The 15,644-nt window shown below is 44.1% G+C and overlaps 1 protein-coding gene across 1 annotated transcript in view; it reads left to right on the forward strand.

Moving 5' to 3' along the window:
• The first annotated feature begins 6,768 nt into the window (after nucleotides 1–6,768).
• jarid2b (jumonji and AT-rich interaction domain containing 2b) overlaps nucleotides 6,769–15,644 on the forward strand; it is a 103,727-nt gene continuing 94,851 nt past the window's right edge. Inside the window, exon 1 of the mRNA XM_069515977.1 lies at nucleotides 6,769–7,406. Coding sequence (XP_069372078.1) covers nucleotides 7,359–7,406 — 48 coding nt within the window. The 5' untranslated portion in view covers nucleotides 6,769–7,358. The remainder of the gene's footprint in view (nucleotides 7,407–15,644) is intronic.

Raw genomic sequence — 15,644 nt, forward strand, 5'->3', positions numbered from 1 at the left:
TCCCTGTGTGCTCCAGCTGTTCCCCTGCTGTGGCTCCAGTTTGTGTTACTTTGTTTCCGCATGGCTACGATGGAGGCAGTGCACGCCCAACGCCCCCCCCCCACCTTCTCTCACCCATCCAACCCCATTTCTTTCTCCCCCTTTGCTCCTGTTCTCCCCACGTCCCTTTCCTCTCTCTCTCTCTCCGCTCATGCCCTCGAAGAATTGGAGAGCGATGGCTTTTGTGTCCGGTGCAGGTGTCCCCGGGCGGGTGAAAAGGGGCGCCGGGGCTGCGGCTGCCTACTGTCAGGGAGGGGAGGTTATTCAGCCCGGGATCCCCCACCTGTGGCAGGTCCTGACCCACATGAGTCAGCCAGTCTCTCCTGGGCTATTGAACCTTTGTGGCTGGACGCTATTACTCTCTGTGTGGCTAGATACACACAAGAGACCTGGCAACGCTGCAGCGCTGCCTGTTCCTCATGAGTGATTTATGCTTAGCTACTCATCCACGCCGTATACTCCAGTCCAGACTGGTTTTAGGTGAGAGAAAATGGAACGAGAGCGTTGAATGATGTCAAACTGAATGGTGAAACTGGAACTACAGTGGAATGGATGAATAAATGCAGATGGTAAAAAACATTGTGCGTGAACGAGAGCCACATGGTTTCAAAACACTGTATAAGTAAAACAATATTGAGGCATGAACTAAATTGATATAATAGAATCAGAAATTAGATTGTTTTTCTTTTTACGGCCCAGGAAAGTGTTTCTGACTGTCTGGCTCGTTGGCATTAATGTAGTAACATTACCTAGAGGTGTTGCTCATAAAGACAAGGACAAGGCCATGAAGACTTTGACAATGTTGTTGAAGAAAAAGCAACATATTATTCCTTTACACAACCTGATCAGCATTTTCCAAGAAGTATGCTAACTAATCCAAATCAGTTTATGTCGGCAGTTTACCAGGTTCGTCTTGTCCAGGTGTGCAGTCACAAGGTGAGCTTGTGGAGCGCCGCCTCATTAGTACACAACAGCAGCCTTGGAGACAGAAATAACAGCAAGTCGTCCCCTGACTCTGATCTTCACACAGTTTTTGCATTTAGCTTCCAGATGGGTCAACTTACGGTGCGGCGAAGTGCACGCTGAGCCTGGTAACGTGCCCCGAGGACAACTTCACCCTGGAGCCTGAGGGCGTGGATATTTCTCCTGCTGATCGCTCCCTGCCACACCACAGCCGCCGCAGCTCAGGAAGTACAGACGTTCAACATGTGAGCGGAATTAGAACGAACCACCGCCAAAGGGGTTTTAGTGTATCTTTCAAATCTGGAGCCTTGTAGTTGAGGTTCGACCGAGCCTCGGTCTGTCTCCTTCTCGTCCTCGCTCATATTTGACAAACTTGATGTGAGTCTACGTGGCTGGTGCCGGTTTTGTTTTGGCAGGGGATTTCTCATGCTGGAGGTGTCCAATTATCCATGGTAGTAGAGTGGGGACTCTCCAGTCCCTCCAGAAGGGGTGGTGTACATCATTGTGCGTGTGTGTGGGCGCAGGAGTTGTTGAAAATATAAATTGTGTTTGTGATCTCAATGAGTCCCTGAACACTGCATCAGGAGAGGTGGGTGGGTGTGAGGTGGGGGTGGCTGTGGAGAAGGTTAACCTTGCTTTAATGAGAGTACTTACGAGATTCAAATTTCAGCAGAGTAATTTAAAGCCACCATGACCCCCCAGTCTGTCTGCCTACCATCACCAACACTGCAAAAAAAAAGACATAAAAATTACTTAATGTGTTGATGCAAGGATAATATGAAGCCTCTGCAAAGCACAGACCAGAAAAGTTGTTTAAAATGCAGCTAGAAGTTTAGAAGTGTATTAAGAAGGATTCTCTTCCTCTAGATCTTCCTCTTAAAAAATGTATTTCCCAGAATTTGAAATGAGCCCATCATCTATTGGTAATAGCTCTGAATGGCAGAGTTTGTAGAGAAGCAGACAAACACGAAATATTTATTTCCATAAAATTTTTTGGACGGTTTTTATCAAAATACCCCTTGTATCTATTTTAAAAACCAAACAAAGAGTGACTTATGAAGTTAAATGTCTAACACCAGGCATGTACCTTTTATTCTCAAAACAAGTACGACATCAATTTAAATCTGAATATCCGCCTTACTTGGATGCATAGTTTTGCAGTGTAAAGCTTTATTCTCTCACTTTACATTTGCTCTCTCACTTTCTTTCACATATACGCAGTATTCAATATCCTCAGCGCTCGTATTACTTAAGAGTTTTAACAGGCGCCGTGAAAAGGAGAGTGTTCTTTAAGCCACGATTTTACTGCTTCCTTATCCACCCAACCTGCCCTGCCAACACTGAGGCTGGCTTGTCCCACAGTATCACACTCTGCAAGTTAATTCCATCGCCCACACATACACACACACGCACACATACACACATATACACACACACCTTTCCTGTTATTGAACAATAAACATAATTTTATGAACCCAGTAGACAATAAGTACACTGAAGAATAAAAATCAGGACTGGATTTCATGACCTCTCCCGTAAATGCTATATTCCATTTCATTTGAGTTGTTCTTTTATTCTATTGCTGTACTAACATCTATAGGAACATTTGAACTTCAAGAACTTTTGACTGCAATATAAAGATTTTCTTCTATTCACAGTGTTATAAAAATATCTTGAACAGCTTGATTCCGTAGAGTGAAGCTATTGTTTTTGCGGTGTAAGTTCATGGGAACTGATGAGTGATTAAAACATCAGGTCATTGTCAAACTAACCCAAAGGAAGCATCTTCTGAAAGAGGAAGCAGAATTTGCTGAAAAAAAAAAAAAAAAAGACACCAAACCCTGTTAATTACTGCAGAACATAACAATAGGTGACTGGGAATTTTCCTTTCTTTAATTCTCCTTTTATTCTTGGCAGATGTGATTACAATCGCTTGATTTTTTTTTTCTTTTGAAGGAAACTCCTTTGGGCTTATCAATGTGCAATATTTAACCATTCAATCTTTCAACATTAATTTGGGATTCGTTGTCCCCCTTCCCATCCATTCTGCTCAGTAAATCAACCCCACCCACCCACCGTCCCTCCCTCCCTCCCTCCAGCACACACACACACACACACACACGCCCTGACTCCCCCTCTTCTTGGCTATCGGACATCAATCTAGCCAGCACCGTCTGCTAAGCCTCACTGGGCAATTAACCACATTGAGAGTGAAAGCTCTAATCAATCCCTGGCCTTCTCCATCACACACATTTACGCACACAAACACACACACATACACTTAAATTCATTGGCGTAAATGTCTTCATCGCTTTTACACAAGTGTGCAGCAGTCTAAACAGCACTCGAGAAACCTGCTGTCCCTTCAAGGACACACATAAAGACGACAAGGTGAAAACCAGTAGTGTTCGGCTGGACCATGTATGGACATGTGAGAAATTGAAGATCAAACTATTTGTAAATTTGTCCTCATATGGGCATAAAGCTGTTATTGCTCAGTTATGATATTACAGAGCGTCTCTTCTGCCGGGGCTGCCGGAGGACACGTCACACTTCCTGATGATGTAATAGTAACTGCTCAGCTAGTCAATGCTGTATCATCCTCAGTTTCGGCAAAATACAAACACACACACATCAATCTTTTGTGGTTTTTACTTGCTTGGATTATGAATTAAAACAGGTCAGCCATGTAAATCCTCACCTCCAACATGTTTAAAGTTCATCATTTACTCCACACATCAGACTCTTAACATGCCCACTGAGTTATTTTACCCAGATACTTAAGCTATTTTGATGTAAAATTAAAATTTTAAAGGTTTCACTAATGGTTTTGATTTTGTCAGTGCAGAAAAACTGGTCCTCTCCTGTTATGTTTTACACCCTCTGCACAAGAGGGATTCAGGCTAAAATGTCTTTAATTCCCTGCTTTTCCCTGCACATGGTGTGGGCTATCTGTGAACCATGCAAGGGGGGTTATCTGCAGTGAAATTCCGGCATCCCTCCACAGCTTGTCTCATTGATTCATGTGGGCCTAAATGTCAGCACCAGCAGGGCAGAAGACCCTGGCAAACCCCCTGAGAGCACGGGGTGATGGGGGCTAAAGGCAGCGTGTTCCACTGCGTCGTCTCAAAATAGCCTCCCTGACTTCGACACCATCAGAGGACAAGACATCATTGATTAGAAGCAAAAAGAATATGCTCATATTAAAGGGGCTGCAGAGATTTTACAGTTTTTTGAAATACACTGCCCATGTATTTTACCACACATTAAACATGCAAAAGATATTGACCCGCCTATTGATTTGGTGCCTTTGTTCATGCATTCATGGGTAAGTTTAGTGCTTTGATCATTTGCCGCGTTATGCTAAATCTACATCAAACACAGGGGAGCGATCGATAGCTCTTCCTCGTTACAGGAATGATAATGAAATCAGCATGATTGTGCGGATGCTGGTGATTGATTGTAGGAGTCTAGCTTTGAGGGATTCAAGGTGATGCTGAAGCTGCTCTTAAAATTTCTCACTCATGCCTATGAGCTGGTTTCCTCAGAGCAAAGACGTGGGTGAAATAGCTGTGACTGTTGGATGTGAGTGTCCGGCCTCCGCCTCTCAGCCAGCGTGAGCTGCAGGGAAGCTTGAGGGGGCTAAACATCCTCAGACTAATAAAGAAGCAGACTCACATGAGAATGTGATTTCAAAAAACTAAGCTTATGATGTTCTAGAGGAAAAGTCAGGGACTCACCGAAACTCTGTAGGTTTGATTCTCTTTGGATCATGTCTGTACATTTAATTTATGGTGTATCCCCGTGGATTGACAGACAGACTGTCTGGTGTTTATGGATAGATTGAAAACTTAAATACAGTTTTTCACAACAACTTTGTAACACGCACACACACACACACACACACACACACACACACACACACACACTGCCATATCTCAATGACTTTATGTTTTGGGGACTTTTCTTTTTTGTCCCGGGAAGTACCACCAAGGATACACATGTCTTAAAGATGTCAGTTTGAGCTATGATATTCTAAAATATGTGAATATATAATTGCAGTTGAGTAAGGGAAATAATGCCAACAAGATTCTCCCACAGTCATTTATTCCTTGTTGGATGTGTGAGAACGTGGTGGGAGAGCAGATCAGTTCAATGGGAGTAAAGAGGACTGAAGGTGTGTAACTGAGCTGTGGATCAACATATTTAAATCAGATTTAACAGTTTGTTCATTTTGAAGCAAATTGGGGTGTAGATACCACTGGGTGTTCTCCTGTCAGCCTCCATAGGAAAGAGATTAATCAGATTCTTACTGAAACAGGAAACAAATGTATAAGAATTACTCTCAATTAATAATTAATTATATGGAATTCAGGCAAAACTATACCTAACTAATTTAAGTGTTCTATGGTGAAAGATCCCTGAAAGCACAGCCTTTCTCCAAATGCAAGTCTCTGCTGTAATGTGTAACCACATGGTTAAGGTTTGTGGGGGTGCATTGTGCGGGGGTTGGGATTGGACATTTACACAAGAAACCTCCACTTTTTGTATGCCTTTTGTGTTCCTATAGTTTCTTCTAGATATTCCTTAACTTTTTTACCTCTTCCAAGGAAGTTTTGTTTTTATCTGTTTGTCTGTTGGTTAGCAAGATTATACAAAAAGTACCACAAAACTTGGTGGAAGGAACAAGAACCCGTTAAATTTAGGTGCAGATTCGGATTTGGATAAATTAACATTATGAGATTTGTCAACATTATCGTCGATAGCTCATAGAATAATTCATGGAGCTTGATGAAAAAAAAATCCTTTTGAGTGTGTACAAATCAGAATCTAGTGTAATTAAATCTGGTTTCATCAGGGCCTTGGTGGAGGTATTTGCTCATAGGGTGCAAAGATATGTCCCTAACATCCGTTGGTGATCAGTAGCATCCGCTCACATCAACTGTTGGTATAGGTATTAATTAGCGCGGTAGAACATACAAGGGATATTCTTTATCTTGTCCTATGTTCTAAAAGGGGAGAGTGTTTACCACATGGCTTTCACAGTACTTTCATACCAGCCAGTCAGATTAACCTTTAACCTCAGCGTACCCTCAAATTTGGCCTGTATTGTTGATTACCAAAACACGGCCAAAACACTTTATGACGCTATGGTGCACAACTGAAGTTGTGTCCCTAACTTCTGCTGGGGGCCACTAACACCGGCTAACATCTACTGCTATAGTTAGTATTTTAAATTGTCCGGAAGAACTTTAAATTGCTGCGTGGCTCCAGAGGAGCAGTAGACATTTGTGTAAATTACACTGTTCTGTGTTTGAATGTAGGGGCTTCCAGACACTTGGATGACACCACAGGAGCAGTATGGAGCCATTTTATGTTGTTTTCTGTAGTTTTTTTCATCTTTTTTAGGTCATCATTATTTCAGTTGTATTGTATTTGGCTGCAGCACTGTTTACCCCTGAAACTCCAAAAGTGTTTTGTGGACTCAACCACTTTAACCACCCCTCTATTGACTTAGTGGTGAGTAGATAATAAGTGAATTTTCATTTCTGGGTGAACTATCCCTTTAACCTTAAAAGCTGATGTTATATCTATATTAAATCTGCTCTTTTCATGTGAGATCACTGTACTCAGTGTATTCCAGTTACCATACATTCAATATAAATGCATGAAGGAGCAGGGTGAGGGCAGATTATGTGGTGTTCAGTGTCAGACGGATTTTGAAGTTGCCGCTGAGTGGTGCAGGATGTGATAGGCTGATGGGGGCCGAGGCTGGGGAAGAAAGGAGCTGCTCTCCGTCAGTAGAGCAGTGCCGCTGGAGAGCTCTCTCCCGTCGACCGCAGGCTCCAGCCCCAGAAAAAAAACAGAGAGAAAGAAAGGAAGGAACGCAGAGACGCGAGCTTTTTATTTTTTAATTTTTATTTATTCGTTTCTCCTCGCAAGATGTAACTTGTTGACATCACGTCGCGCACATACATGCATTTGAAAAGAGCCGGGAGCGAGTGCGCAGCGACAAGGGGAAGAAGAAGAAGAAGCCGCCGACCGAGCCGCTGCTGCCCCGGCGCATGGAACTTATTGTTGTGCGTCCTGTTTTTGACTATGTTACCCCCGAGTGAGTTTGGGTCTGTGCTCGCCGTCGTCGATCCTTAAATTATTATTATTATCTATATTTTTGTGTGGGAATATAGTCGAAGGAGAGAAAAACGCCGAGGGAAGGACTGCGCGAAGCCAGCGAGCTTTTTTCCTACAGAGCCGGGGATTTAAATCGTCGCTTGTGGCTGGTGGTGCTCCGGGAGAGAAAAGGAAAAGACATTCATGTGGCCATTCTCTGTTTATTTTAAACTCCTGGGGATTGCATGATGAGCAAGGAAAGACCTAAGAGGAATATCATTCAAAAGAAATACGTAAGTACCCAACACCTATATCCGTGCAAATGCGCTCGCTCGATTCAACTTTGGCTTTTTCGCTCGCCTCGGTGAAAACGCGTAAACTTTGATCGGGGGGATGTGAAGGTGACCACCACCATCGCTTGTGCTCGATGTGGGTCGAATACCATTTTCTCTTAAAAAGACAAGTTCAACGTGCTTGCACTTACATGCCTTTGATTTAAAGGGACAGGAGTGTTTATCCAGTGCAGCGTTTCTTCGACACCAGACATGTTTTAGGCTATTTGAACATTAGGGGGGGGGGGGTTGATGAGGCTATTTTGACCCGTTTCTACAAGATGTGATGTCGGGGTGGGGGGTGTGTGGCCCATCGTGTATCTTGGCTGCGTGATAAAGCCACGCAAAGGGGGTTTGAAATGAAAGGACTTGGCAAAGTGTTAACAGGAAAAGGGGCTTTTGTTCGCTCCCCCGCCGGTCCCTTCCCTGTTCACGGCCGTGAAGACGAGCCCATGTCGGCCATGGCTCAGCGGCGTTTTCGGCTTCCACCTCGTCCCATTCCGGAGGTTTTCCTTCTACAGACACACGCATTAAAAACCCAGCCTCACGTTGCAGCTCACACCTCGAGTTCACGGGAGCGCTGCGTGTTCGTGTCTTTCCCCCGGTGCACCGACATGTTTCCCGGCTCCTGCAGGCAGAGCTGGGACGAAGGGGGTCAGGCGATTCAGCACATCCGTCCAGTTTCCACCACACGAGGGGGGCGGGTGGGTTCTGTTGTTGTGCGTTGTCTTTGCACCTTTTTAGCCCCACGAGGGTCCCTAAGATTTCTGTTTGCAGGTGACCGCTAGTGCAGCAGTCCTCTGAGGGGATAACTCCATCTTTTTTGGGGGGGAATTAGCTCTCACGCGTTTGGGTCTCGTCCCTAGTGAATTCACATGGTTGCGAGAGACAGAGCCACACGGTTTCTTAGTGATCAGTGTGCAGTCGCATTGCAGAGGCTCATGTATGAAGCGATAAGCCAGAAGAAGAAGAAGCGACCATTTTCTCTCTGCAGACACATTCACGAGGAAAGGGGTTTGTGAGATTAAGTAGTCCCGGCCTCATCCGGGTTTGAATTGTAGTCTCGGTTCAGGTTTTGGTCTGGTGAACACATTCATCCTCCGTCAGGAATTAAAGACAAATCAGCACATTGCTTCCACTAAGTTGCCATGTATCGTTTTTTTTTGTCACGAGGGGAGTGGGCTCCGTGCTGGGCCTTTAAAGTTTCTTGGACCCCTTTGATGTTCTTCTAAAATTGTTACCCTCACGCGCCCTCATGGACACATTGTTGTGTTTTTAATTGCAGGAGGCACCCCCCCCCCCCTTCACCAACACTACCTACACATGTAGAGCCTCTTTCAAAAAGTGTGCTTCTCCTTGTAGACACTTACAACTGAATTGTCCCAAAGCAGAACAATATATCTATCTATATATATCTATATATATTGCTAAAATTAAATTATAAAAAAGACAAAGGGAGCAACAGGTTTGCATGAGCAAGCAAACAATAAGAATTTATATAAAGAAGTTTGTCTTCATGTGTTTAATCTTAATTTGCCTGGATTTTTTTCTTTTTCTCTTGTAAGTCAATACATTGCGGACAAATGCAACCTAATCAGTACTTCTGCTAACAATAATCAACATAGCATTTGAAGTTTCCACATGGTTTCAGCCTATAATATTTTACCAGGTAAATTTACAGTATATCAACGGCATCAAAGCACATCATTGAGATTTTAATTGACCACTTTTGTATAGTTTCTCTGATTCACTTCCTATTATGGTATCATTTTATAACAGAAAAATCTGCTCCACTAACAGGAAGCAATTTAAATGCATCCCTCATGCTTCCAAATACACTCTGTGTATAAATAAATGTATGAGCATCAACATTTATTTGTTGGAGAGTGACACAAATGTAACTCACTCCAACAAAGACACTGAACACGGCACGCTGCATCTCTCCAGTCTCTCCATCAAGTGTCACTGGATATGTTCTGCTATAGACAAACATCCTATAGTGTTCCTAAGTCATCGTCAGCAATTAATTTTTTTGTTCAACCATGACAGTAATGTTTTTCTGGTCATGACCAAGAAGTTTCAGTTTAACCCAATATAATTTCCATGCATTGAAAAAGTGGATGGAAAACTGCAAAACTTTTGATCCTGTCAAGTTGTTTTTAAGTCTTCATCTGAATTGAGGAAACAGGATGTGCCATAGAAATAATGACTAACTGAGACAAAAGTCCCCATTTTAAATCGAGCCAGACTACGATGGACAACAATGTCACTCGCTAAAACTAGATGGTTTTTTTTTCTTTATTTGTTCTATTCATAACTTGGTTGTAAAATTAGAACTGGAGCCAGAGAATCAGGGTTGGGGAAACGATGTGTCTGTGTGCCCTATTGCAGGATGCACGTTTCTGTCATCTGTGTGTGTGTGTGTGTGTGTGTGTGTGTGTGTGTGTGTGTGTGTGTGTGTGTGTGTGTGTGTGTGTGTGTGTGTGTGTGTGTGTGTGTGTGTGTGTGTGTGTGTGTGTGTGTGTACGCATGTGTGTCACATCTGTCGTGTTTTCGGCAGCTGCAGCTGATGCATTACGTCTGTTCTGGACCAATAAGGCTCACAAATGTGCATTTCTACAACCAACCTGGAGGAGTCCAGATCCCCAAGCCCCCCCCTCCAGGCTTTGAGACAGGACTCTTGGCCCCTACTGATCCCCCCTCCCCCTCTCCTATCCCCCTTTAATTAGCGTAAGACAATTATACATGCTTGGCTTAACCATTTCCCCTGAAACATGGGTGTGAGTTGTTACCCCCTCCCCACCCCCACCTCATGCCCAACAAACACCTACTTTCTGCGAATGATATTAAAATCCATCAGTCATAAAATTATACAGAAGAAAGGGGGAGGGGGTCCTTAATAAAAGCAAACAAGGCGAGGCAATTGTCATTTTCCACTAGGATTGATTCATTGTGAACAGAAAGTAAAGCCAAATTGCTCTGTCAGGTATATTTTTCTCAAAAGATGCTTCGTCACTAACGTCCATTGAAGAGAAACTCTGAGCCCCTTTTTTGATATAATAAATAAATATATATTTTCGTCTTTTGTTGATATTGGTTAAGGGGAAGATGCTGTGTAATGGCTGAGGTACCATGAGCTAATGTGCAGCAGTGTTGTTCTGCCTAATGAAACATGACACAGTGTGTGTGTGTGTGTGTGTGTGTGTGTGTGTGTGTGTGTGTGTGTGTGTGTGTGTGTGTGTGTGTGTGTGTGTGTGTGTGTGTGTGTGTGTGTGTGTGTGTGTGTGTGTGTGTGTGTGTGTGTGTGAATGCGAATGCATGTAAGCGAGAATAGCAGAAGAGCACGGCAGAGTGCAGCCAGGGCCATTTTGTGCAGAGTCGGCTCTTCCTGTAGGCCCCAGCTGGGGCTAGGCCTCTGATTCAAAGGTTGTGTGAGTGTGTGTTTGTGTGCATGCATGGTGTGTGTGGGACAAGCACAGCTGCTGCAGGGGCCTTTACAAATGTAAAGAGGCTGTCAGTGTTTGTTTCATCAGGCGCACAACTGATGAGGGCCAAGTTGAAAATCCATTGCACTGCGAGTGTGTGCGTTGAGCATGCACAAAAAGAGGAAACAAAAACAGAGAGTGGGGGCAGAACGGGGAGTGCAAAAGCACAGACTCTCCCCCTCCACTCCTCCTTTTTCCTCTCTTTATCTCCCTCTCTCTCCCCCGTCTCTCTGTCTCGCTCTCTCGTTCTTGGGCTGTCCAAATGAAATGTGGGCCTCATGTAGGACCATGAAGAGAGGGTCACAGGGTTGTTTTTTCACCGTGCCTGGGCGTCAATGCGCTTCATTTAACCTTATGTTTCAATGCAAATTCGTCTTTCATAAGCTCCCCTCTCCTCACGTGTGCAACATGGCAGGGTTCACTTTTCAACCTCCCCGTCACTATGGCTACCAGGGCAAACCAAAGTGTACTGTGGCAAAAGCTCTGTTTTACTGCCTGTTTATTTGACTACGTCCATTACAGTTATGTTCCACGTGGCACCAGTGAAAGACACCATGGTAAAAGATAAAGTGCTTGTTTCTCAGTGAGAGTTTTTCCATGAATCCTCATGGAAAGTTTAAGGTGATGAGTGTATTTCAGGTTTTGAGAGACGCAGGATGAAGCGAGACAACAGGTTTTAATTTGAAAGAAACATCAGCCAGCTTCGTTGTTTTTATTTTACATTTCAATTGGTGGGGGGGGGAATCAAAGCAGAGCTACTTTGATTATGTTGCCAAACTGTATCGGTGAGTAACTGCCAAGAACATAAAAAGTCCTCATGAAGATTGCCAGCAGTTGAAACACAATGGAGCCGTTTCTGTGTCACACATACTGCAGAGAAAACATACTTAGTCCACACAGTGTGAAGTATAGTAACACACATAAGCAGATGTGTTCTGCTGCCTTACATCTCAAAGTACTGAAATTTGCCTAAGTAATTAATGATTGCCAGGCCTCAGTTAACGTCCCGACCTCACTGTTGTGTTAAAGCACGGAGGAAGCCGTCCTTCCCACGCTGCAGGCACAACCTCACGTCCCCCCGGCCTCATCTCTCCTCTCTCTGGGCCTGCCCACTTGACAAGCACTGCCTCTGCGAGCCCAGCTTCTTTTTAATTCAGCCGTATTTATGTATTTATTAAGTGCTCAAAGGATGAGATGGGAAAGCTCTTTTTTCCTAAATAATGTCTGCTTTGCCAACAGAAAGTTTACTGCATCATTACAAGCACTCTGAGAGCTGCCTGTTGCAATTTGGAACGCCGATGGATGTTCAGCGGCCAAATGCATCAGCGCGCAGCTTCTTTTTTCCCCTTATGACGTGAATACAGACTCTCTCCATGTTTACCCTTTACCGTCTCTGCCTCGCTGTTCTTCTCCAGAATTATGTCACATACATGCCACAAATTCCCTGTTATGCAATATGACCTTTTCCTTTATCAGCTGTTGGCACTGAGAAACCATCTCCGGCATTTTGCTGGCCCCAGCGCACGCTCACACACGGAGGCAAAGGTCTCTAGGTGTATACTTGCCGTCAGCAGGTGAGATAAACCGGTTTAAAGTCCAACCTCTTGAGCTGTCAGCAGCGTAGGTTCAGGACATAAAACGGGGGTGTGACTGTCTTTGTTGGACCCAGCGTGTGTTTCTGTCTTGAGCAGTTTGTGTGTAGGCCTGTGTAGGTGTGTTACAGCATATGCTCCTAATGTTGGACACAAGGCTTGGTTGGACCCAGTGCAGGAGTGGGCGGCCAAAGCAGGCGGATGTGAGTGTGTGTGTGTCACGTACACCACATGCGCTCCCTCCGCGCTCGTCTTAATTCTGCCGAGTGATTTATATCCTCCTGCTCCTGTGGGTTTGGATGGAGATGGGGGAGCAAGACAGCTGGTCAGGCTCTGTGTGTGTGTTTGTGCATGTGCATGTGTGTGTGCGCAGCTTATCCGTTCAGGATCCCTATGAAGCTGAATCAACACTTTAGCTTTGTCATTGGTTTGGCCTTGCAGGCTTTATAAGGTCCAATGAAGGACATTCAGAAGTAGAAGACAATTAACAGTCTCTTATTATTTACTGTATCTTTCTCCAGGCGTTTTGTAATATTTCTTTTTGTTCTGGAAATATACACAAAATAATCAGACCAACGTTTAGGTACTGTTGTTCGTAGCTCAAATAAAATTTCAGCTTAGCCCCTGGCTTTCCTCTAAGCTCTCTAAAGCTGGAATAGGAGGCATTAAGTTGTTTTTGTTTTTTTTCCACTCGTATTTTTTTTTTGAATCACCAACCTATTGTAGCTTAGACTGGCATTAGCTTTTAATGACCATTATGTACATGTTTGAGACAACCTCTTGACCGATCTGTGCTCGGCTTTCCCCCCACTCTTCATCTCGGCTACATCAGTTTAATAAACACTCCTTACATTTTCATCCTGTGGTCAATCCCATCTGATCCCCTATTGTGACACCATCGTCTGTACACATCCAGTGAATTAAGCCTCGAGGGATGAAGCAACAGCGCGGAGGCTCAGTCGGTATTGATCCTCCATTACTCCCTTTCTTTCTGCCTGGAATACCACAGTTTCATCGTCAAACGTATGCCGACAGGGCTTTGCAGGCAACATCCTTAAACATCTGGACTGTGCTGCTAAGATTAGTAAATCTTTCTGCCATTTGTCTTCTCTGGAAAAATACTGATTTATTTGGATTCTACCAGTCAGTGTACGTTCATAACTGTTCTTGTTATACATAAATCCTTCTTGTTATGATGCAGTGTTTCTCCCTGCCAACAAGCCACTGGCCACTCCTCAGGTCCTCTTGGCTGCCTCATTTAAAAGGGTATATTTTTATATATTTAACTCATTATCCCTCTTATTTTATTGCTGTCATTTGTTACTCTTTAACACTCATTGGCTAGTTGTGGAACAGTGACCTCCCTTCTGTAAAAGAGCTCTCGAACAAAACCTGTTTTTTTTTCACAGGGCATTTGGCCTCTTGTGAGTGAGACCCCCCCCCTCCCACTAACAACGGAGTAATGAGCCAGCGGAGTACAGTGGTTGGAGTGACCACTGTTGCTGCTGGAGTTCTACTTTTCATTCCCCTCAAAAAGTTAAAATGGTGTCATGGTGTAAATAGGTTATATGCAAAATTTGTTGATTCCAGGCGGCATGGCCATTGTAAATCTTGTAAATCTGAATACAGAGAAGGTGTTAACTGATTATGCATCCCAGACTGTATTTACAGGACTAGTCAGGAGCACGTTTTAATGCTGAAACATAGTACGGATGGGGGGGGGTGGGTTAGCACTACTGCTGCTGAGTTGTCGAATGCGCCGGTTCACATGTCAGCTTATATGTGAGAAAACAGGAGGTGGTGGTTGGTGGTTGTGAACTAAGAGGCAGAATAAAGGCTTTATTTGATTTGCAGGTCAATATATACGCGTTCTGTTTGCATCTATCCCACACCCCATCCTCCCTCTGCCATGAGAAATGCATCAACCCCCCACCCCAATCTTGTGTTGTAATAGAATACCAAGTTTTTTTTCCCTCTGTTGCACTCTATCTCTCTCACCTCCTCCCGCTCAGCTCTTTCACTCTATTACTCAGCGCAGCTACAAAGTGAGGCATAGGCGTTGGGGCTGTACTGTGGGATAGCGCTGGAAGGAAGGAAGAAGTGGGGCTATTTTCTCCTTGTTGAGCTGCAAAATTGACTCGGTTGCGGAGGTGGAGCTTGTGCGTGATCAGCACCTGTTCCCTTGTCTTTGCTTTAGTTTTTCCAAACGTGCGATAATTGTTTTTCTGAAAGATCAGACTGCTGAGCGACATGATTGCTAGTTTTACAGCTCTCTCTCCTCTCGGTCTCGTCGCACTCAGTGGGCATCTTTGATTCTTTCATCCGTTTTGTTTTGATTTTGTCCGCCAAAGGAAACTTTGGAATCTCTCTCCAGTTTGATCTTGCGCAGCTGTGTGAATTAACCCCCTCTGCCAACACCCTGCAAGACACACACACACACACACACACACACACACACACACACACACACACACACACACCAGAACATACTAACATGCACATGCATAATTTAGCCCTCTGTGGTCATTTTCCACATGGGAAACTACTCTCCGTTCTGATGCATCATTGCAGACATTCCATTTAGTGTTAAATGCCTATTTTCTTGACATTATCAAACATGGTTTGCTGTGATCTTCTTTTTCATCTTGTGTGATATACTTTGGTGGTATCCTTCCCTTTGTTCCTAATCTATTCATATAAATGGAAAGCAGTATTAAAAACAGTATGAGCTGACAAGAGTCAGTTCAGTAGTATTGATTTTTCTGTTCTTTTTTGCCTATCGATTTTTCTTTTTTTATGAGCAGTAGGTGCTTTTAAGTTTTTCCGTAGAGAGAAGCAGAGTGAGTCAAAGGTATTGTTCCCCCCGTTTTTAACCTCTGCTCTATGGATGAGGGCTTTCACTATTCTCCTGGCTGTGTGATTTCCTCCAGGCCTCACAGCAGGGGGCTAGAGTGCATGGTACACTGAGGGAAGGGCGCCATAGTCTGGGCTGAATGTCTGGCCGGCCTCCCCTGGCCCTGGATCAAACATCACAAGGCCCAAGGGGGGAAGAGGGGGCCAGGCCTAGAAATCACAACCTGGGATTCAAGAGGATAGAAATAATGAAATTAGGCCCCATCTCA

Source organism: Paralichthys olivaceus, chromosome 20, assembly GCF_024713975.1.
Source record: "Paralichthys olivaceus isolate ysfri-2021 chromosome 20, ASM2471397v2, whole genome shotgun sequence".
NCBI lineage: Eukaryota > Metazoa > Chordata > Actinopteri > Pleuronectiformes > Paralichthyidae > Paralichthys > Paralichthys olivaceus.